A 25,427-nucleotide genomic window follows, 5' to 3' on the forward strand; every position below is an offset into this window, starting at 1 on the left:
GTTAACTAATCAAAACAAAATCTAGCACTCCTTACCTCTTGAAGACTTCCTTTGTGAATTCTTTGAGTCTAACTCTTCCAAAACTTGCAGCTCCAAGCAATTCCACCAAGCTTTGAACTTCTCCTTTTCTCACAAAAATGGCAGCAAGGTAGCAAAGACTCTTCCCCATTTCAGAACCCAGTACCTCCTTTTTATCTTCCAAGTTTGCATGGTGTCAAAACAAGAGAGAAGTCACGGACTTCTTTGTTCCCCACTTCCAAATAAAACCAAGTCCCGTGACTTCCTAATTGTTTCCCCCACCCCTTCTAAAATAATATTAAAATAAAAATATAACATAAAATAAAATACTAGGTCCTTACAATAACAAAATAAAAAAGAACATAATAAATTCCGTTATATTATAATATAATACCCGTAATAGTATATGAATTATCTAAGTAAAATTTAGTTTTTCTGGTAACTTTTTACAACCTTACAAATTTTAACAAAATAGGTCATTTGTAAGTCGAAAGTTTTGAAAGTTGCATAGGATTAATTTAGGATGAGATTGATGCATGGCACCTGAAGAAATCAAGAACACCTCTGATGAAAACAGGTAGAGAAAGAAAAGCTTAAAGAAACGAACTCCACCTACCATATAAAGCGCAGCTACTTAGCGGCACATTATACTTTCTTTCTGCAAATGGACATGGATATGTGACAATTTCAATATTTATTCGTAAATATGATGCAAACAGTCTCAGTTTTTTATTCATATATTACCATTCCATCAAAGACAGTTCAAAAGATTTTGTAAAATGTTAATGAAGTCAACAACCTAGTAAGACTTCCATTATTGTAATATGTTGCCAAACATTTGTTACCAATTAGTAAACTATGAAAACATTTACTATTACTAAAACAGTCATCAGAAGTTTGAAACACGTTCAAAGAGCACGAAAATACAAAAAAGTAATCAAACTTATGTTAAGAAGTTGATCTCACGTTGACTATGATTAGATATATGCAAGCAACCTTAGGTGACAGAGAATGACAGAATAGACGAATATCAGAGAAGAGAAAGAATAAATGCAGAGGGGAAACTTTCTATTTTTCTTCTTGTCCCTTTCCCTACAATACAGTGCTATTTATGCACTTAGTAATAGCCTTGCAGTACTAATTGTCAACACCGAATTTTGTCCGGATTGGCTATTTGATTTATTTTATTTTCATGAGGAGTTTTTAAAAAAAAAATTAATAATAAATAAATAAAAATAACAAAAATAATAATAATAATAAAAAGAGAGCGTTCGTCCTCGTCCTTGTTCGACCGTTCGTCCACTTTCTTGCGTGACCGTTCGTCCTCGCCCACACTCGACCGTTCGGCCACTCGTTCATTTTGGACGTTCGTCCTCGGTTCTTCCATCGTTCGGTCATCCACAGGTCACTACTCAACCGTTCGGCCATTCGTACCTTTAGGACGTTCGGTCGTGCAGAGAGTCAACCGCTCGTCCTCAATCGTTCGGCCATTTGTGTCATTGAACGTTCGGTTTTGATTGTTTGAATGTTCGATCTTGATGTGTTGGAACATTCGGTCATAGTGTTTTAATGAACGTTCGGTCTTGACGGGTTATTTTTCTACCAATAGTGTTCGGTTTTTTTTTCTTATGTTGGTTGAACTTTCGGTCTTGACAGGTTGTTTTTTTTTTTTTTTAATTGAACGTTCGCTCTTGATGTGTTCATTTTAAGATTTTGCTGGTCATAGGCGTCCGGTCTTGTTCAGGCATTCGCTCAAACAGTGGGTTGTTCGTTTTTTTATTTTGTGGTTGTTTCACTTTGTTTTTTTTTTTAAAAAAATGATAAAATAATTAAAAATAAATAAAGGTAAATGCTCATATGGTATGTGCCAAAACAAAAATCCGGAATCAGGGGATGTGTCTCTGCATTCCTGGAAAGTTGTCTAAAAAAAAGCAAAAAAAGACAAAACAAGAATCCCAGATTAAGGAGTATGTCTGACGGGATCTATCTGGGCTCGTGGGAAGCACTGCAGCAAGCTTGGAGTTCCTTTTCCTTTAAATATGTTTGATCACAGACTGATAGGTGGGGATCAATTTTCTAAAAAAAAAGAGACCTTACAGAAGAGACAGAGAAAGGAAATTCAATCCAAGAAAATAAAAAAAAGAGAAGAGTTTTGTTTGAAGCTGCAAAGGTAAGTTTTTCTATCTAAGCTCTTGGCCTTGTCTGATGTGAACATATACCCTCTGTTACGTGTTTAGATACGAATGAATGATGTTGGATATGAATGAATGATGCTCTCCGGATATGTATGAAGGATGTTTGATCACGACCTAATTGTTTGCCTCATTTGTAACTTCACCTGTTAATTAAAACTGCACAAGGTAACAATAGAATATAGGCGTTTTCCCTCAAACATAAAAATTTGAGTGTTCATTCATTTACACCCAGAAAACACGTAAATAAAAGCAAGTGGCACCAGACAAGCAGAACCCATCATTTTCCTATTTTCCATTCACTCTCACTCTCTTCCCTATTCACTCAACAAAATCACACCCTCCAAAACCAATTCTTCCATCACCCGCATCACAGACGACTCGTTATCTTCATCCTTTTTCTTCTTCATCTCTAACACCTCCAGCTTCAACCATAGTCAATCACCCACTTCATCATCCCATCACTCGAGCACCAATATCATTTCTATTCACTCACTCACTTCCCGGATAGCCTCCGCCCAATCCCTCACCCAATTCACTGCTAGATTAAGAAGCAAACTTCCCACTACTTTCTTTAGCCACCATCAACCGCTCGGATTCTCCTCTGATCATCGTGAACACACCCATCATAACCCCCCAATCCAGATTCACCCATGACAAAAAAAAATATCCAACAACTCACGGCCAGCACCTGTCATCTTCATCTTTCTTCTTCATTTTTCATCCCCAACATCCACTTCCACCATCTTCATATTCATTTTCATCATCTTCAACTTCGCCATCCACTATACCTCCAACGTCTGCTCATCACTCCGTGAACCCGTCATCCTCCTTCATGCCATCATCGCCGCTCCCTACTTCATCATCTTCATCTCCGAATCAGCCTTCACCTTCGTCATCACCGAACAACATCCACACACATAGCCCATTGTACAGTCAAGAAAACAACAAGAGGAAAGAGAGGAAGGGTTGGATCGAGTGCTGGTGGCGTCTTAATTCGAGACGGCCGGGATCGCAAGCGGCGATTGATGGAGGGGTATGGTGCTTCTCTCTCGCAGGAAGAAGATGGGAAAGGAGAGAACTTGGGGCGGCTCCTTTGGTCTCGCACGTGGGAGAAAGAAAGTGAAGAAAGAAACCTAATGGTTTCTAAGTCTAGAGAAAAAGCACTTTAGGCCGAGAATGTTTGTTTTTTCTGCGCCCCTGGTTTATTCCTGCATCCCCACCCTTTTTGTTTTGTTTTTGTGCTTGATTTATTTTCATGCTTTTTGTTTTTTATCATGGTATTTGCTTGATTATTAGATTTCTTTTTGTGGCGTTTGCCTTTATTTTTATTTAGTGGGTTTGCATATTTAGTTTTACCTGCGACACTTCAATATGCATTGACTTTTCTAATGAAAATAATTCAATGAAAGTTTATCTAACAAAAGACAAAAATGAGAGAAAACATAAAAATGGATAAATTAAAAAATAAAAAAAAAATAGTTTAATCATTTTTCTAACCCTTTTTGAATGTAGTTTTAATTTATTTTCTCTTTTATATTTCATTTAGGTATTATTATCACGTTATGGTTTATCTTAAATATTTAGATAAATATAACTTTTTTATTTTACGTTAAAACTTACTGTTTTCGCAATTTTGTTTTAAATACTTATGAAAATATCATTTTAATATTATAATATTTACAAAAATAAATAATAATAATAATAATAATAGTAATGATAAATTAGTTAATTAATAATAGAAATATCTTTAATCATTGTAGTACTCAATATTTTTCCTTTCTCTTTCAAAAAAAAAAATAAACTAAAAAATAATGTTTAAAGGATGAACACTCGTGAGATCGTTCGCATCGTCCTAGTGTTCAGTATTCCGCTCCTTCATTTAAAAATAAATAGAAATAATAAAAAATATATTTTAAGGGTTAGGCACGTGTGTGATCGCTCGCATCGTCCTCGTGTTAAAAACCTTTTCCTTTCTTTTATAAACAAAAAAATTACAAAAAGATACGTTTTGAAGGTTAAGCACACGTGTGACCGCTCGCGTCGTCCTTGTGCTAAAAACCTTTTCTTCTTTCTTAAATAAAATTACAAAAATATTTTAAAGGTTGTGCACATGTGTGATCGCACGCATCGTCCTTGTGCTAAATACCTTTTCAAAAAAAATATAAAATCTTCAAAAACTAAAAACATCAACAATTTAAAAGCAACAAACAATTTCTAGCCAGAACTACGTGATCCTTGATTCTCCATCAAAAGTGGAGATACGTAGGAGCAAGGCCAGTCCTTGTCAGGTTCACTTTCCCAAAAATCCAAATTTATCCATAATCAATTAAACAAATCTTTCAAACAATTTTAAAACAAATTTCTCAAACAATTTCAGAACGAACTACGGAACCCTGATTTCTCATTCTGAATGAGAATACGTAGGAGCAAGGTCAATCCTTGTCGGGCCCAAAAAACTAAAAAAAATATTGTTTGTTTCTTTAGAGTTTTTATTTCAAGGTAAAGTTAAACATTTTAAAAACCACATCATATTCGCATATTTAATTAAAGGTATTGCCTTAAGGCAGGCGTTGTAGGGTGCTAATACCTTCCCTACACGTAACCGACTCCCGAACCAAGAATCTGGTTCTAATAGACCATGCCTTATCATTTTATGGTTTTTCCGTAGTTTTCCAGAATAAACTATGCTGGCGACTCCAAATCTCTTTTCAAAACCCGTTTTTTCGGATCGTCGTCCCGTCGCGATCCCGGTTGCGACACTAATCATTTGCAAAAAAAAAAGAAATATTAGGAACTTTATCTTTCATTTCTTTCTAACGGTTTTCCCCTTTTTACGGGAAGGTGTGATCACAAAATCCTTGAGGTAGTGTGGCTGGCGTGGAATCCTTTTGGTATTTTCCTCACAGTCCTCATCTGTTGTAACTGCTTGGTTTTGATTTGTAGTGGGGCCTGTATGTGAAGTGGTTATTGGGCCTGTAGGTGAGTCAAGTAATATGGGTCTTGCAGTCCTTACATCCCCTCCTTGATCAAGAAGCACCTTGTCCTCAAGGTGAAATTGTTGTTGGACCTGAGACCAAGATTCCCAACTTGCTTCTTCCAATGGCAAACCCTTCCATTGGATCAGTACCTGAATATCGGATGTGGGGAAATCAATATTGCTCTTCCAATCCACAATTGCAACTGGTTCCAGAATTGGTTGGTGATCCTCAATGATAGGTGGGAGGGATAGAGGAGATGACGGTAGTGGCCCCTTGTGAGGACGGAGGAGACTTATATGGAATACATTGTGAATTTTGGCAGAAGGTGGCAGGTTTACTTCATATGCAACTTCACCAATCTTCTTGGTAATTTGGAAGGGACCAAAAAAACGTTTCATAAGCTTTGTAGTGGTTGCACCGGTAACAGTGGATTGTCGACGTGGCCGTAGGCGGATATACACCCAATCACCTACTGCAAAGTGTAAATCCCTACGATGTTTATCTGCCCAATGCTTCATAGACGACTGGGCTTTTTTGAGATTAGCTGCTAGTTTCTGAAGTATTGTAGTACGAATGGAGAGTTCGGATTGAGCAGCTGCATTGTTTGTGTCTTCGGAAAGCAGGGGAGGAATTAGAGGAGGTTTTCGACCGAACATCACTTCAAAAGGAGTGAAACCGGTGGAAGCATTGACAGAGGTATTGAAATTCCATTCAGCCCAAGAGAGAAATTTACCCCAAAGGGATGGCTTGTGATGAACAAATGATCGAAGATACTGTTGTAGTACCTTGTTAGCCACCTCTGTCTGCCCATCCGATTGGGGGTGGTATGATGTGGACATTCGAAGCTTGGTGCCACTGAGTCTGAAAAGATCTCTCCAAAATTGACTCAAGAATATCGGGTCACGGTCGGAGATAAGGCTGCGAGGTAACCCATGATGTTTACAGACAATGTCAACAAACAATTGGGCCACGTTTGTAGCAGTGAAGGACTTGGGAAGCATACCGAAGTGTGCCCCTTTTGAAAATCGATCCACAACCACGAGAATAGTAATGAAATTCTTATAAGGAGGAAGACCAATGATAAAATCAAGTGACAAATCCTCCCAACAGTGTGATGGAGGAGGAATCGGCTGGAGTAAGCCGACAGGGCGTTGAGTAGGCAACTTCGTCTGTTGACAAACTGTGCATTGCTCGACAAATTGCTTGACATCTTTGCGAATGTCGTGCCAATAAAAAGAGGACAAAATCTTGCTCAATGTACGGGAGATGCCCGTGTGGCCTGCTACAGGAGTGCAATGAAATTCATGGAGGAGCAATGGTATATAGGAACATGTGGATGGCAGCCAAATCTTATCCTTGAAGATAATGAGGCCTTCCTGGATCGAATAATGAGGATAGTCATGTGGAGCAGTAACGATCTTGTCTTTGAGAGTAACAAAGGCAGGGTCATGTTGTAAGGAGGACTTGAGGTCCTGCAGAAAATCCAAGTGGGGAATTGTCAATATAAGAAGGGACGTGGAAAGAGGTTGAGCTGGGTCCTCAATGCGTGATAGAGCATCGGCTGCAGTGTTGGTCTTGCCTGGTCGATACTGGATCTCAAAGTCGAAACCTAACAACTTGAAAAGGTAATTCTGTTGTTTAGGTGTGAGAACCGTTTGAGATAAAAGTTCCTTGATCGACCTTTGATCAGTTTGAATCACAAAACGACGTCCTAAGAGGTATTGACGCCACTTTTGAACAGCAGAAGTAATGGCACATAGTTCCCTAATGTAAGTGGAAGAGTTGCGTAGCTTAGGACAGAATTGCTTGCTGAAATAGGCAATTGGGTGACCGTTTTGCGAAAGGACTGCTCCCATTCCAATTCCCGAAGCATCTGTTTGAACAGTGAACACTGAGTCAAACTTAGGAAGAGCTAGGACAGGTGAAGCCAGTAGCCTATTTTTTAGGGTGGTGAATGCAGCGTGGGCATTATCGTTCCACATAAAGTTGTCCTTCTTGAGGAGATCGGTGAGAGGTTGAGCAAGGGAGGCGTAACCTGCAACAAATTTCCGGTAGAACCCTGTTAATCCCAAAAAACCTCTAAGGGACTTGACTGTATTAGGGGTGGGCCAATTACTGACTGCAGCCAATTTAGCAGGGTCTGGTTGAACGCCTCTGTCGGAGACCACATGACCGAGGTACTGAATAGACGAAGTGCCGATGGTGCATTTGCTACCTTTCAAACGAAAACAATTGGAGAGAAGTAGTTTGAAAGTGGTTTCTAAGTGATGTACATGATCTGTCAGTGTGGAGCTATAGACCAAGATGTCATAAAAAAAACAATGATGAAACGGCGTAAATGGGGTCTAAACAGATCATTCATGGTAGCTTGGAAGGTAGAAGGGGCATTGCACAGTCCGAATGGCATGACCCGAAATTCGAAGTGGCCATTGTGAGTCCTGAATGCGGTTTTCTCTGTATCAGCTGGGACCATGAGGATTTGGTGAAATCCTGAAAAAAGGTCAAGTTTGGAGAACCACGAGGCATGACCAAGTTCATCCAGAAGCTCATCAACGGTAGGGATTGGGAACTTATCCTTGATGGTGGCAGCGTTCAAAGCCCTGTAGTCAACGCAGAATCGCCACGTTCCGTCTTTCTTTTTTACGAGAAGCACCGGGGAAGAGTAGGGACTATTGCTTGGCTTAATGAATCCTGAGTTAAGCATTTTCTGTACTTGATTTTCTATTTCTTGTTTTTGGAAATGTGGGTATCGGTAGGGTCGTACGGTTATGGGAGGAGTGTTTGGGGCTAAGGTGATTGAGTGGTCTGTGGTGCGTGGTGGGGGAAGGGTTGTGGGGGTAGAGAAGATGGTTGAGTATTGGGAGAGAAGGGATTGAAGAAGTGGTACGGTGGTGGAAGGTATGATTTGAGATTGGGATGTAAGCTCTGTAAGTGGGGTAGTGGGAAAAGGGTTGTGATCAAGTGTTAACTGAAACAGCGCTTCAACCCGGTTGGTGTTGTGAAGACGACGGAGCTGATGGGCCGATATAGGGAAAGGGTTTGGGCCAGAATCCCCATTTAACTCAACGAGCTTCTCCTGCCAAGTAAACCGCATAAATGGACCATTGTAATCCATAACAAAGGGACTGATCATTGAAAGCCAATGAACACCCAAGACTACATCAGTGCCCGATAGGTCCAGTGGGTACAAGTCGATGAAAAATTCATGAGTGTCCAAGGTGAGAGTTATATTAGGACATAATGAAGAGCAAGGTAAAAAGGCACCATTACCTACCATCACCCTTAATGGGCTTGGTGTTGGCTGGGTTGGTAAATGAAGGAATTGGGCCACCTTGTTCTGAATAAAATTGTGTGTTGCTCCACTATCAATCAAAATTTGCACTGCATAACCCTGAATAGATCCTGTAACCCGAAATGTTCTTGGGGACCATTGACCTGAGAATGCATGGAGGCTTATAAGACCTGCCTCTTGAGTGATCTCCTCTGAATTAGGAATGTCCTCCGTGGACGCTTCCTCCGCACCATCCTCTGCGTCGAAGGTAGTAAGCAATAGAAATTGTGGTTTGCAACGATGACCCCTAATATAGCGTTCATCGCAATTGAAACAAAGATTCTTTTCTCTGCGAGATTGCATTTCGGCTTCGGTTAGCTTTTTAATGGGAAGTTTGGTTGTAGGTGTGGGAAGTAGCGGTGGAAGTGTTTTGGCAAGAGAGGGTGTGTTTGGTGGAGGTGGGGAAAATGGCGGTGGGCGGCCAAAGCGGTTAAAGGGTAAGGGTGATGAGCGAAATTTTTCGTCGTGGAGCTTGGCTAAGGCAATGGCATGAGGGAGATCTGGGGGTTGTAAGGCGGTGACCTCACGACGGAGATTGGGCTTTAAACCCGATAAGAAACAGCTAAGGTAAAAACTCTGTGGGTAATCGGAAATGCGGTTGGCCAAGGTTTCGAAATCTGAAAGGTAATCTTGAAAGGTGGTGGTTTGTGTGAGCTTACAGAGTGAAGCAATGGGGTCATCGAATTTGGAAGGGGCAAATCGCAGTTCCAATGCGCGAATGTATGAGTCCCAAGATGACAATAATCCATTGTTGAACATCCACTGGAACCATGCAAGAGCTTGGCCTTCAAGATAGAAGGAAGAGATCTGGATGCGTTGATCAGTAGGGGTCTGGTGATAATCAAAAAATTGAGTGACTTTGAAGATCCAGCCAAGAGCATCAGTGCCATTAAAGGTGGGGAGGTCAAATTTGAGTGGTCTAGATGGGAAGTGTAAAGGATTGGGGGGCGGCTGGGATTCGAGGACTGTTGTGCGGTTGGCTATGTCATGAAGGGTGTTGGATAGATTGGCATGGGAAAGGAGTAATTGTTCCAGTTTGACGTTAAGTTTAGTGAGCTCATCATGAGGAGATGCGGCCATGGCGATAAGTCAGGATCAATGAAAGCACCAATTGGAAGCAACCTTAGGTGACAGAGAATGACAGAATAGACGAATATTAGAGAAGAGAAAGAATAAATGCAGAGGGGAAACTTTCTATTTTTCTTCTTGTCCCTTTCCCTACAATACAGTGCTATTTATGCACTTAGTAATAACCTTGCAGTACTAATCATTTGCAAAAAAAAAAAGAAATATTAGGAACTTTATCTTTCATTTCTTTCTAACGGTTTTCCCCTTTTTACGGGAAGGTGTGATCACAAAATCCTTGAGGTAGTGTGGCTGGCGTGGAATCCTTTTGGTATTTTCCTCACAGTCCTCATCTGTTGTAACTGCTTGGTTTTGATTTGTAGTGGGGCCTGTATGTGAAGTGGTTATTGGGCCTGTAGGTGAGTCAAGTAATATGGGTCTTACAGTCCTTACAATATACGACAAAAGAAAGGAGGAAACAAGAGCTACATGATACTGTGTTTGAGTAATGCGTGTTAACTCTTGACAAAAATCAACCCTTTAGTTTGCTTTCGTGTTTTTTCACTGCAAGATCATGGATTCTGCTGCGTGTGTGGTTGCAATTACAAAGGGTGATGCTTCTTCTATTGATTCTGGACATGCCCGTCTTCTAGAACTTAGTTACAAACAAGAACTCAAGCGTGGTCTTTCGTAAGATTTTATCGTTTAATTCTTTCCTTCGCTTTGGTTTTGTTGGTTTTTCATTTCCAATTACGTGTTTGCAGGGTCATTTCAAATTTCTCCCTCTCGTTTTCCGTTATATCGGTGCTCACTGGTGTCACCACCCTTTACAACACTGGGTTGAACTATGGTGGCCCCGTTTCAATGCAATATGGGTGATTTATAGCTTCTGCTTTCACCATGCTCGTTGCACTGTCAATGGCTGAAATTTGTTCATCTTATCCAACCATTGGTGGTCTCTACTACTGGAGTGCTAAACTTGCTGGCCCTAGATGGGCACCCTTTGCTTCTTGGATTACTGGCTGGTATTCAATTCTGAACCACATTACCAATTATTCTCTTTTCATATTGTAATTCTCTTCTTAGCATTCATTTTTTAACTTTGGGAAGCCAAAACAAGAATCACTAATCTTTTAGATTAATTGCAATACTAGAATCTGTCAAAGAAAGTTAAGTATCAGTTCCTTTGAATAAAATATTTGGGAAATATCTGACAGATTTCGTTATTCAGCAGTATAATCGCAAAAATAAGGTAAAATGTTGAATTTATTATACTCTCACTTAAATTTATGGTGGTAGTTAGTGTCACACCACCTAACTCCAAAGGATCTGTTCCCCTTTTCTTTACAAGTCAATTATATAATGAACAATGTCCAAGCAGGTTATGAAAATGCTCATCACAACTCATGTAATATTTCTTATGAACACTTGGTTGAAATATCTACATTATGCAGCTCTCCCTAATAGCCTGTGGCTTGAAACGCAATTTTGTAGCTTGATGAAAGTCTAATTACAAAATACAATGGCATTCTCTGACGCATGTTGCATGTTTCTCTTTTCGTGCAGGTTCAATATTATAGGCCAGGTATTTTTCAAAAGTCACATTTTCATGAATTTTAACATCCGAAATGCTAATAATCTATCTGAAGCTCTAATTTTTCATTTCTTTTCATTTGCAGTGGGCAGGGACAACAAGTGTGGATTTTTCACTTGCACAACTAATTCAAGTTATCATTCTCCTTAGCACTGGTGGCAAAAATGGTGGTGGACATGAGGCTTCCAAGTATGTAGTTATTGCTTTTTCATGGGGGAATATTGCTCCTCCACGGCATGATAAACAGTCTTCCTGTCTCAGTGATATCATTCTTAGCACAGTTGGGTGCTATCTGGAATATTTTTGGTATGAAAAAAGTAATTTGATCAATTTTTCTTCCTAAATTCAGTTCTCTAGGTAGGTGATAAGCTGTCGTTGAAGCTATCAAATTAATACTGTTTTTCAAGGCAACTTCAGTATTGCCAAGTAGTATTCAAGAAAGTAGACAAGGTTGAAGTAACCCTGAGTCGTCTCCCAACGAACACGGAATTGCTTTTGAATATCTATGATTCTTACGAATGCTATGCAATGCTTATGAATAAAAGTAATGGTTGAAGAGTGTTTAAAGAATAAATAAGAAACTTAAAAATAGTTACGATGAATTAGGCTTATTCCACTGCTTTTCCAAGATAGATTCATCATCGGTTATTCACAAATAATTGTTCAATTGATTATTGTTTAAGTTTCAAATTAATTAAAGTACATTCTTAATTAATTTGAGGCGATCATGCATTTAACCAAAGTAAATTCTCAATCAAATGCAAAACCTTTCTAGATTATTCACAATAAATTCAACCAAAGTACATTCTCAATCAAATTTTATTGTGTTTAATCATGTCTATTCTTAAATCTCCTAACCAAATTAAAAGCTAATCAATCAAAGTACATTCTCAATTGATGGTAAAAACCATTTAATCATATGAAAATTCCTAAATTAAATCAAAGTAGATTCTCAATTTAAACCTAGAAACCCTAAAACTCATATAATCAATATGCATGTAGATTCAAACACATTATGATGCAAAAATCTTTGCTTTTAACAAGATAGAGAGATGAAAGATATAGAGAGAACAACTTAAATCAATAATCAAAGTAAACAATTGTATTAACTGAACGTAACCTCAATCCGTCATGGAATTATAGCAGAATAGCCCTAGATGCTTAGCTCTCCATGAATGGAGTTGAATACAAGATGAAAGAAAAGTGAGAGGAGTATGAGAGAATGAATTTTTTTAAGTGAAGTCCCTGGGTCTCTTTATATAGGCTTGATTGGGCTTGGACTTTGAATAGTTTGTTAATAAGATATTTTCTGTTGATATATTATATCTTCCAAATAACTAAAAGATTTGAATAATTATAACATTATTTTGAAGATATTTTCTGTTGATATTCTTTAATTAAATTAATTTAACAACTGAATTTTATCTTTTAACTTTTCTAACTTTCTAAAATTGTCCAAATGCCCTGAAACTTCTCTTATCTGCACTTTAACCCCTTTTTGAATTTCTGAAATTGCAAGAAAGCCCCTCAGTTGACCAGACTTTGACCAGAGAAGGCTTATTGACCAACTTTGACCAGAGGAGGACGCGCCCAATGGGAGCTTGACACGTGTCAGGCTCCTTCCTTCCCAAAATTAGGGTTCAGAATTGGGGAAAGGGCTTCCCCCTCCGCCTCTGCCCGCGCCGCCTCCCTTGCTCTTGCGTCTTTGATGCTGTTCTGTTTTTGGATTTGTAGGTGGAGGTCCGATTGCAGAGTGGGAAGGTGCGGTGGCGTGTGATGGCTGCCATGGAGGTTGGGCAATGGCGAGGAAGAAGAGACGCTCTCTGTCGCGGTGAAGGAAACAAAGATGGAGAAGCTTGATCTCACAGTTTGTTGATGGCGCGATTGGGTTTTCTGGGTTTTTGCTGTGTGATTTTTCTGAGTGCAGGTGGTGGTTCTCGGCGGCTGGCGTGGTTGCTGTGCGTGACGATTTCGAAGGAGACGAATCGGGACTCCAGCGATGGTGGTGCGCGAGAAGCGTGGATGATTTCGCAGGAGGAATGCGCGGCGGCGGCGAGACTGGTTACGATCATGGTAGCGGCGAGGATCGCGAAGTGATGGCGGCTTTGGGTTGTCCGGTGACGGAGGCGGAGCGGCGCGGCAAGGTTGCGGCAGCGGCGGACGTTGACGGCGGAACGGCAGTGGCGGCTAGGGTTTGGATTAGGGTTTCTCTTTGGAGAAGATGATGCACATGTGTTAGGGCTGAGGTGGCGAGATGTGGTTGGCTAGATCTGTGTGGGGAGGATTTGGACACGTGGCATGATCTGGTGGAGTCTAGCTTAGGAGGGGTGTGTATAGGAAACTTAGGGAGGTGTAGTAGAAATGGCTTAGTGTTTGGGCTTGATATTTAGCCTGTTTCAGAAATAGGAGTGTATGTAGGGATTTTAGGGGGTGCAAGGGTAAAGTCTGCCTGTTTGCCCATCTGTACATTATTTTCCAAATAAAACCTGATTTTGGGCCTTGAATTGCCAATTGAACCAATAGACTTTATAATCTCAGCTGCACAAATAAACATTAGAACATCCAAGAATAATTTATGCGCTAAAACTTACCTTTTACGGCTCTTTAATTCCCAAATCAGTAGGCTATGTTTAATATCTAATTTGAACTGAAACTTTTAGGCGTTTTTGTGCTGGTTCTCATTCCATCTGTTGCAACCGAAAGGGCTAGTGTCAGCTTTGTTTTCACTCATTTCAATGATGAAAATGACAATGGAATTAACAGCAAACCCTACATATTTCTCTTGGGACTTCTAATGAGTCAGTATACCCTTTGTGGGTACGATTCATCAGCTCATATGGTACATCTTTTCTACTTTTTTTCTTCCTTTCAATATAATGCAGATGGAAAGCTTTAAGAAAATTTCCTTTGCAGTATAACCTTGCACTATTGCTTCCACTCCGTAAATTTTGTGCTGCTTGTTTCCATTGAAAGAGAAGTTATCAAATCACAAGTTTCATGCCTAAAATTGTACTACTATTTGACACCTAACAAATTTGTATACTCACTTTATATCTACTATTTTATCTTTCAATTTCTCCGTTCCTTTACAAATACAAAAATTAACTTTCTTAATTACTAAAATACATTTTCCTTAATTTCAATATAATTATTAAAGTCAAATATGCTTCCTGTTTTTAGACCAAGACTTTGAGTTTACTACACACTTACATTTTCAGACAGAGGAAACAAAGGGTGCTGATAGAAATGCACCAAAAGGACTTATAAGCTCTGTTGGGATATCCATTATAATTGGATGGGGTTACATACTAGGCATTACGTTTGCAGTCACTGACATCCATTACCTTTTGAGTGAAGATAATGATGCTGGTGGGTATGCTATTGCTGAAGTGTTCTATCTAGCATTCAAGAAAAGATATGGCAATGGAATTGGGGGTATTGTTTGCTTAGTAATTGTTGGTGTTGCCATATTTTTCTGTGGTATGAGTTCGGTTACCAGCAACTCAAGGTAAACATGACAACCTTAGCTGCCGGTGATATCTAGTTACACTTACATATGAATGTAATATGGTATGCTTAAACACTGTCCAGAATGGCTTATGCTTTCTCTAGAGATGGGGCCATGCCATTCTCATCACTGTGGCACTAAGTTAACAAACAGGAGGTTCCCGTCAATGCAGTTTGGCTTTCTGTTTCAGTATCATTTTGCATGGCATTAACGGTATGTCATATATTACAATTTAGATTCTCTACTAGATTTTTCTATGATGATTATCTGATATATCTTCAAAATACACTGATTTAAACAGATTTTAATGTTTTAAAATATATTAAAAATAATTAATATATTTTTAATGCTCAAAGAAAACATAAAAAAATTCATCAGAAAATCTTTACTCGATATAAGCTTTCATTTTTTATAAGTTGCATCTCTTAGAAAAGGGGAGTAATATGTTTGAACAAAGAGTGAAATGTAAATGTGTTACAGTCTCTTGGTAGCATTGTGGCATTTGAAGCAATGGTGTCGATAGCAGTGATTGCCCTCAATATTGCCTATGCTCTGCCTATTTTTTTTAGGGTGACCTTGGCCCAAAAGCATTTTGCTCCAGGGCCTTTCAATTTGGGCCGTTACGGAATCATTGTGGGCTGGGCCGTAGTAATTTGGGTTGTGATAATCTCCGTACTGTTCTCGTTGCCTGTTTCGTATCCAATAGCCATCGAAACATTTAACTACGCTCCTGTTGCCGTTGGATCTATGCTTGCTCTTGTAGTCGCCTTCTGGGTACTCACTGGTCGCCGTTGGTTCAAAGGTCCTTTAACCGACGTCAAAAACTCAACTTTTTCATTGTTATGATGCCTTTGTAAGACCTTATTTATCAAAACTTACAAGTAAATCACTAATTTAGCTTCTGAAACTTATATTTTTATTTTGGTTCCTAAATATATATCATCATTATCTTTTGTCTATATATTAGAAACCAAAATAAGAAAATGAGAATTTGAATTTTAGAAACTTAAGTGAAATTCTGAATAATTTCATCCGTGTGTGTCGCTTGTACTAATCTCTCTATCTTTCTAATATTATATCTTTAATCAATTTTATTTCTTTCAATTTTAAACTTAATTTTTCTTATTTTTACTGTATTTAAGTATAATTAATTATTTTCAACAAATTTATTAATAATTTGTTTTAATCATAGTTCATTAAAATAATAGTTTATTATTTATGTAAATATGACTCCAAAAAAAGTATTGAAGTTTGATATTTGAAAAAAAAAAGACTACAAAGTCAAAAAGTGTTCCTTAAATTGTTTTAGCTTTTATATGTTCACATTCGACAACTAATATTAGTTGGGACGTGTTTAAATGCAATATTTCTTATTATTATTTACATCTACATACGTAAACATAAAGAGGTATATTACTATTGACCATTACATTTAATAATTGAAACCATATATATTTATTTTATAACATAAAGATCCGTATATATAGCTAAAACTAGAAAGAAATCAAATAGAAACGGCACATGCACCTCTATGTGTGTCCCTTTGTTTCACGTTAAGAATATTACGCGTGTGGTGAATACAATAGTCAAATACACTTTTAATTTTCCATTAAATTGTCTCTTTATATATGTAAGTAGATTTGAAAAGACAAAAACAAAATAGAAAATTGATTTTCTAATAAAAACGAATCCTTGTTCAAACTCATAACGAATCTAGAGTCGATGAATTAATATATAATTGTAACTGTCATTAATAAAACTAATACGACTCGCTCACCTCTGGTCTTGTAAAAGGTTAATTACTGATCAAATTAAAATAAGGCATCGACATCGAGTTAGTTTAAGAAAGAGTTTACTATTGTTTTTTCTCTAAACTATTTTATATTTTTGTATTTAGCATCTCATTAAATTTTTGGCGTTCTAAGTAATTTCTTTACTTTTTTAAAAGTCAAGTATAGTATTATTAAATTTTTCTTGTGAATGACAGGGGAATCGAACCCTCAATGGAATAACAAAAAAAAACTAATAGTGTGTTATTACCTTGTTTAAAAGTTAATAAGATAATTATATTTATTATAATAAATTATATTTTGAATGACTTATTTACTATTCCCTTCAATAATTTTATTTAAGGCTGCTTTGAAGAAAACAAGAAATACAATGAATTTAATTTATTCTAATCAAACTGTTCCACACATTTATATTTTATTCTATTATTTCTCTATCTACAAAAAGTAGAATGGTAAATCATTCATGTAAATTTCTGCATGATACAATACGTAATTATATTGCCAATACCACGGGGAGTCTCTGTGATTGCTTAATCAATCGTAATGGTTTCTGAAAAAGTGCTCCCTTTCCATGTGGTCGAAAGTGGACACGCTCCACTTGATTCTGGCCATGCCCGTCTCAGAGAACTCGGTTACAAACAAGAACTCAAGCGTGATCTTTCGTATATTTCTCTTCTATGTTTTCTCTTCTTTCCATGTTTTCACTACACTTTTTTTTTTAAATCTTGCTTTCAACTGTGACAGGGTGGTTTCGAATTTTGCCTTTTCGTTTTCTATTATGTCGGTGCTCACCGGAGTCACTACTGTTTACAACACTGGATTGAACTATGGTGGCCCTGTTTCCTTCGTCTATGGTTGGTTCATTGTCTCTGCTTTCACCATGATTGTGGCGCTTCCAATGGCCGAGATTTGCTCGTCCTATCCCACTTCCGGTGGGCTTTACTATTGGAGCGCCAAGCTTGCTGGGCCCAGATGGGCTCCCTTCGCTTCATGGATCACCGGCTGGTATCATACCCAATTCCTTTAACTTATTTTCTCCAATTTAACTATAACATCTTCAATTCAATAATTTTATTTTCTGATTCTCAATGCAAAAATGAATAGTTTTTCTCCTAACCGCATGATATTACTATGCTAACATGAATGAATCAATGAATGCATGCATGACAAAGCCACATCATATATGCACCACTATAATGAGTATCATTCTGTTTTTTAAATTTGTTTCCTCAAAATCACCCATACCTACCTCGCACTTTCTTTTCGGTTGATTTCGTCCTTCTCATCGATATGAATGATTCTGGATTCGTTTCCAGTTGTCGTTCCGTATTTGGCATGGGTCGCTCATTCTTCATTATCTATTAAATACGAGTTAATTTAAGAGATATAATATCATATAGTTGTTATACAGTGTGTAAAAATTCAAAAGATTATTTTCGTGAATTATTTTACGCACCTTGTCATTTAAAAAATTTGACACATCTCTCAATTATATTATAAATACGAATGAAGGCTTATTTGATGCTCGAAATAAAAATTGCTTTAATCTTTAAAAGTTTTTTCATTACAAGTAAAGTTGTCTGTCAAACAATTGTTCCTCTAAAGTTAATATACCAATTTTCTGTTTTTCCATACAAATGTGTATAGGATGAAACTTTTAGGGTCTAAAACAACAATAGTAGTCACTTTTAAAGATAAATTTATAGTTGTAAACAAGTGGATAAAATAAAAGTATATGTTAATGTTAATGTGATATTTGAAAAGGTAGTGGTTGAAAAGTAGTAAGTATGTATTATACGGAAACATAAATAGTAATTTAATTTTCTTCATTTAGTACGACTTTTTGTTCTTCTTCTATTCGTCTATATTTAGTATGACTAAGAAGATAGATAACAAGAAAAATGAGTTATAAGTATTTAAGATGTTCTTCTGTTTAAAGAAACTGTATTACACTCTCTTTTAACAAAGATTTGTAAAAACACTATTTCAGGGTAATTTTTAATACTTAGTTGTGGTCTTTTGTTGATACATCTAAAAGTTTATTGTATGTTGTATGCATAATTCAATATATGTCTGAAGTAAATGTAATTTATGATGCCTGACACTTCGCACATGGAGAAGGTTACCATCCCACATTTTTTTTATGAGCACTTTTTTTTATGACGCGTTGACTGGTTGGTGGTAACATTGGATTTCGATTCTTCGTTGCAACAACGAAAAATTATTTTTAAATTCATTCAATCACTTCTCCTAAAATTCTTTAAGTAAACAAAAGCGTATAAGAGATGAAAATGAAAAATTTTAATTTAATCATTGATATCACACAAGATACTTTTGAAGATAGTAATTGTAGCTTCTTATATATATATATATATATATATATATATATATATATATATATATATATATATATATATTTATTGTAATAGTAGTATTCAGTAGTGTTGTTTAGAAAAACTACATGCCATTCTACTTACTAAAAATTGGTAATGTAGATAGTAAATATATCATTTAAGCTAGTTACAGATTTCTTATTCGTTCCGATCTCTGACTGTTTTAATATTTTCCAATAGAGATTTTAGGGTTGTATTAGTGGCGCATAAATTTTTCATTTACTTCTCAATTTTATGATGTAAAATGTTCAATCATGTTTTCGATAATTTAAGACATAATTCACCACAGATGCCTAATGTTCTGCCTTAATATGCCGTATAGCTTGAAAATAAAGTTTACTGCCTAATCAACGTGTAAAGTTTTATAACAAGATACTCTGCAATATGTTTGTCTGATGGTTATTGCATGGTTTATCTGTTTTACAGGTTCAATATTGTGGGCCAGGTATTCTTAAGAAGACACATTCTATAATTTAAACATCCTTCAATTTCACTGCAAGGTCTAAACTTGTATGGGATATAGACCTATGTTAATTCATTTCAAGCTTAAACTTTTGGTTTCTTTTCGTTTTCAGTGGGCAGTGACAACAAGCGTAGATTTTTCACTTGCACAATTGATTCAGGTCATTATTCTGCTTAGTACTGGTGGGAAAAAGGGCGGTGGATATGAGGCATCTAGATATGTAGTTATTGCTCTCCATGGGGGAATCTTGATCGTACACGGTATGATAAACAGCCTTCCGATCTCATTCTTGTCATTCTTGGGACAAATGGCAGCTATTTGGAATGTTTTAGGTACGAAGAAAATTCTTGTTAAATTTAGTATTTTCTGCATTCGGCTTTCATTGGAAGCCCTTTCTGAATTGTAAACTTTTAGGTGTTTTTGTACTTACGATTCTGATTCCATCTGTTGCAACGGAAAGAGCAAGCGCCAAGTTTGTTTTCACTAATTTAAATACTGAAAATGGGGAGGGAATCAGCAGCAGACCTTACATATTTCTTTTGGGACTTCTAATAAGTCAGTATACCTTGACTGGGTTTGATGCATCAGCTCATATGGTGAACTTTTTCTACTCTCTGTCTTCCTTTTGGAAAAAAACCATGCACTACATTAACTAAAGACAATGCTTGACAGCTTATGTTATTTAACTTATGTTCTCTCACTTTATAATATGGTTTTTAAATCATGAATTGGGCTCAAAATCTAAATACTAAGACAAAGCTAGATAAGATTTTACAAATCTAAATGGATTTTTGTAGGGATAAACTAAACTCAAAATTTAACAAAAATAATTATTCATTTTTTTTATCTGAGCTTTGTGTTGAGCAGAAGTTATTTGCACATCTGTTTCAACCTGTCATTCCAGGATTAGATAATTCCAGATGAACTGAGATTGTTGTAGGTTTATAGCATATCATGTAAGTATAACGAGTTGTTTGTAATATACAAAAAAAAATCTAAAATAGAATCTGAAATTATCTTATAAATTAGATTTTAGTCTAACTAGTAACGAGATAATCATCTCTTACGTATTCGTTTTAGATTCTGACACTGGTCAACGCGGGCTTTGCGTTTTTCTTTTTCAATATTACCGCTTGTCCAAGCTGGAAGGATCAGTCTGATGACTGGGTGTAAAATTAGTAGCATGAATTGATGTGTTAGAATTGATTTTTTTCATGAATTGTTTCGTATGAGCTCTATTAATAACTTCAGTTTAAGTATTCGGAGGTAGAAGGTTTCTCTTACAATTCAATTTCATATTGAAAATTTTATGCTCTTCATTTCGAGTGATGGACCAAAGTGTTCCTAAATGATCTAGACTAAGACCTTCTGTTTACTGTAACTTGTATCTGCAGACGGAGGAAACCAAGGATGCTGATAGAAATGGACCGAAAGGAATTATCAGCGCCGTTGGGATATCCATTGTTGTTGGATGGTTTTACATTCTGGGCATTACCTTTGCAGTCACCGACATCCCTAGCCTTTTGAGTGAAGATAATGATGCTGGTGGGTATGCCATTGCTGAAGTATTTTATCAAGCATTCAAGAAAAGATATGGCAATGGAAGTGGGGGTATTGTTTGCTTAGTAATCGTTGGTGTTGCGATTTTTTTCTGTGGCATGAGTTCAGTTACCAGCAACTCAAGGTAAATGTGGCAACCCTTAGTTTGCTTTCCGTCATATGGATTAAATATCTCGGTTACACTTACGTGTGAATATGCTATGATATGCTTAAACATTTTCCAGAATGGCTTATGCTTTCTCTAGAGATGGTGCCATGCCATTGTCATCATTGTGGCACCAGGTTAACAAGCAGGAGGTCCCTATCTATGCAGTTTGGCTTTCCGTTTCAATATCATTTTGCATGGCATTAACGGTATGTGCAAACTTTGGTTTCTCTGATTTGTTGAAAGTGGAATGATATGATTAACCATTATAATCTGAAATGTAAAAACATTGCAGTCTCTTGGAAGCATAGTCGCTTTTCACGCCATGGTGTCCATAGCAACCATTGGTCTCTATATTGCCTATGCCTTTCCCATATTCTTTAGGGTGACATTGGCACGAAAGCATTTTGTTCCTGGGCCTTTTAACTTGGGCCATTACGGACTTATCGTGGGCTGGGTTGCTGTTCTTTGGGTGCTGACCATTTCCATACTCTTCTCATTGCCTGTTTCCTACCCAATAACCGTAGAGAAGCTTAACTACACTCCTGTTGCTGTTGCATGTTTGCTTGTTTTCGTAGTTTCTTACTGGATTATCAGTGGTCGCCGCTGGTTTAAAGGCCCAATTACTAATATATAAAAAAATGAAGTTTCGTTTACAATATGATTCTTTTTAGAATCCTATATTTATTTTTCTTTATGTTTTTAGTCTCTATAATATTATTCTTGGGACATGTAAATTGAATATTTTAAACTCCATATCCAAATATGGGTTGGTTTTAAGATGAGTCGATCCATTGGAAATCAATTTGCAATTATTTTGTCCTTTGACTGTGCGGTCGTTCTTTAATTTTTCTTCATTGTTGCAACTACCGCAACCCTGCTAGAATGACCTATTATGTCTGAAGAAATTTTTCTATGTTGAGTAACTCAAAATTTTCTTAAGTTTGTTGATAAACCTTTTAGGAAGAAAAATAATTATTTCATAAATTCAACTTATATTATGCACTATTAAACAATTTTTTAGATATGATAAATGATTTTAGCTATTTTCGTTTCATTCAGTCCTAGTATCTCATTTGTTTTTTAAGTATATACATAATCAAGGGAAAACATAAAAAAAAATTCAACAGAAAATTTTTACTCGATATAAGCTTTCATTTTTTATAAGGTGCATCTCTTATTGGTTGAACAAAGAGTGAAATGTAAATGTGTTGCAGTCTCTTGGTAGCATTGTGGCATTTGAAGCAATGGTGTCGATAGCAGTGATTGCCCTCCATATTGCCTATGCTCTGCCTATTTTTTTTAGGGTAACCTTGGCCCAAAAGCATTTTGCTCCAGGGCCCTTCAACTTGGGCCGTTACGGAATCATTGTGGGTTGGGCCACAGTAGTTTGGGCTGTGATAATCTCCGTACTGTTCTCGTTGCCTTTTTTGTACTCAATAGTCATCCAAACATTTAACTTCGCTCCTGTTGCCGTTGGATCTGTGCTTGCTCACGTAGTCGTCTTCTGGAAACTCACCGGTCACCGTTGGTTCAAAGACCCTTTAACCGACATTAAAAACTCAATTTTTTCGTTGTTATGATGCCTTTGTAAAACCTCATTTATCAAACCTTATAAGTAAATGACTAATTTAGCTTCTGAAACTTATATTTTTATTTTGGTTCCTAAATATATATCATTATTATCGTTTGTGTATACAGTAGAAAACAAAATAAGAAAATGAAAATTTGAACTTTAGAAACTTAAAGTGAAATTATGAACAATTTTAACCGTGTGTTAAAATGAGTTAGAACCCAATTACCACAGGTTTGAGCTAGGTTGGATTTAAAGAAAATGAATTTTTTTATATGATGTAATTTTCAACCCGGTTTACTTAGAATCCAGCTCATGCAGGTTGAACTCGTGGTGAGTCGGGTTGACTCACCAACCCACCTAGTTTTATTTAATTATTTATTATTTTGTGTTTTAATATTATTAGTTAATATTTTTTTATTGTATTCTAAATGAGAATAACATTATAAAATGATCAATTCAATACTTTAATTTTATAAATGATAAGTGACACAAAAATTATCAATATTATATACTTATTTATTTATTTTTAGGGTTTGCTTTTGGATTATATTTGAGTTGTATGTTAATTTTTTATTTTGAATTATCTTTAGAGTTTAACATTATTTTATAGTCAAATTATTTAAATTTAAATTACAAAAAAGTTGTAATTTTTTTAGATTTAAAAAAAAACTTCTAATTAGTAAGCTAGTAAGTCAACCCGTTTAACCCACCAATCCGTGGTGGGCTAGGTCGGACCAGATTCAAATATTTTCGACTCATTAATAAATAGGTCGGGTTATATTGACTCACTAAGTGATCATTCCGTGGATAGTCAGGCTGAGTTGGACAAAGTGACCCGTTTTGATAGCACTAATAAATCTTTCTCTCTCTGAATATATATATATATATATATATATATATATATATATATATATATATGATATATCTTTATGTAAATATAAGTGTGTGTTTGTCTGTGTTATACTTGTATTAATCTCTCTATCTTTGTAATATGATATCTTTAATCAATTTTATTTCTTTCAGTTTTAAACATGATTTTTCTTATTTTTAATGTATTTAAGTATAATTAATTATTTTCAACAAATTTATTAATAATGAGTTTTAATCATATTTCATTAAAATAATAGTTTATTATTTATGTAAATATAATTCAAAAAAACAAGTGAAGTTTGATATTTGAAAAAGAAAACTACAAAGTCAACAAATGTTGCTTAAATGTTTTTAGGCTGGTGGAGAACATGCCTAACCTTTTGGTGTTGACACCGGTATGATTCGCCATCATTGGCCTAATGTCAATGCAAAATTAATAGTGAAATAAAATGATAGTCAAAGCTTTGAAGGAAGAATATCATTCATAAATTTCTTATATGAAAATAGTATCACTATAATTCTCATACCATAAATAGGCTACTTAAATTGAGAAATTTACAATTTTAAAATAAGGTTTAGTTTTTAAATTTGTAATTTGATTTAGTCATACATTTAATATAATCATCAAAGAGTTTAAATAACAATGAAAAAACTATGAAACAGAAATAATGTTCATAAATATCATATAAGAAAAAATCCACAAATTCAATGCTTTGAGATTTTGAATTAAAAATTATGTTAACGATGTACAATTTTCTACTTATTTTAACTATCAAAATTTAATTTTATCCATCTAACCCATTTTCATGTGCAAAAATCCATATCATATCAAAATCCATCTAATTTCAACCCACAATTACCAATTTATCAATAATTACCGTCATATACAAGTTACTATATTACTTGGAGTTTAAAATATTTATCTTTTACTTGATAATTCCTTATAATCTAACTAATTGTATGGTTATAAATAGTTTGGAGGCGTAAAACATAATAAAGACACCGTAAAACTCATGTAACAAGTTTAATTAGTTAAAATAATGAACCTTCTCAACTATAAATTTATAAAATTGTTTTAATAACTGGTTAACTTCTACATAACAGAATTTGTTTGTCAAAAAGTTAAAATTAAAAATTAGAAGTTAAGAGGAAAAAAAAAAACTTTCATCACGTTGAGAAAATAAAGAAAAAAACAACAACAGAAATAAAAATGGAAGAATTGAGCCACAACTCTAGATTTATAACTATGACCATGTCTTGATTGGTTTAACATCATCCAGTCATTACAAGATTGTATTTTTATCTTTATATATGGATTTAAAATTTACCTATATAAGAACGGCAACTTTGTTGGATTATGATACACATTAATAAATTTTTATATCCACTATTTTATATATTATTTTTTTTATACATAATAAATACTATAATTCACTTTTTTTTACTATATTAAATTTAAAAGTGAGTTGTAAAGTAGTTGATAGAATGTAAAAAAAAATCCTCTTTTCAGTGTTATACGTAAAAAATAATTATTTTTTTAAGTTAAAAAATATTGATAAAATTGATTAAAAACATACAAAATATGAATATGATTTAAATAATAAAATATAAGAAAAGTGAATTTAGATTGAGTTTTTGCGTTGTGAGGGAGGAAATGGTGTTTTTGTTGATCACCACATGTTTGAAATTTTGAATGAAGTGGGAAAAGACAAGGACCGAAGAAAATTGGCACGTGGTCCACCCAAACCAATTTTTTCTCCGTTCTCGATGTCTTTAGTTCTACGTAGAAATAACGATAATTAATATTAGCTTCGATTTTTCTTCTATTTCTAAAATTATAAAGTTAGATCATTGTTAGGTAAAACTAGTTTTTGCAGCATAAAACCATTTAAACATAATATGATTATCTAACTAAAATCAGTTCATTTAAAAAACATAATT

General features: G+C 35.6%; 1 protein-coding gene and 1 pseudogene across 1 annotated transcript; both read left to right on the plus strand.

Annotated features, from left to right (window-relative positions):
* Positions 1-1,403: 1,403 nt before the first annotated feature.
* On the plus strand, positions 1,404-15,535 carry LOC108324799 (amino-acid permease BAT1 homolog; annotated as a pseudogene).
* A 1,401-nt stretch (positions 15,536-16,936) lies between these two features.
* On the plus strand, positions 16,937-21,809 carry LOC108325517 (amino-acid permease BAT1). The gene is made up of 8 exons (XM_017558599.2): positions 16,937-17,141; positions 17,224-17,484; positions 19,299-19,317; positions 19,448-19,667; positions 19,750-19,931; positions 20,730-21,019; positions 21,120-21,249; positions 21,336-21,809. Exons 1-8 carry the CDS (start codon positions 17,023-17,025, stop codon positions 21,675-21,677), a joined length of 1,563 nt encoding a protein of 520 aa, XP_017414088.2. The 5' UTR covers positions 16,937-17,022; the 3' UTR covers positions 21,678-21,809.
* Positions 21,810-25,427: the final 3,618 nt, after the last annotated feature.

Source organism: Vigna angularis, chromosome 3, assembly GCF_016808095.1.
Source record: "Vigna angularis cultivar LongXiaoDou No.4 chromosome 3, ASM1680809v1, whole genome shotgun sequence".
Lineage (NCBI taxonomy): Eukaryota > Viridiplantae > Streptophyta > Magnoliopsida > Fabales > Fabaceae > Vigna > Vigna angularis.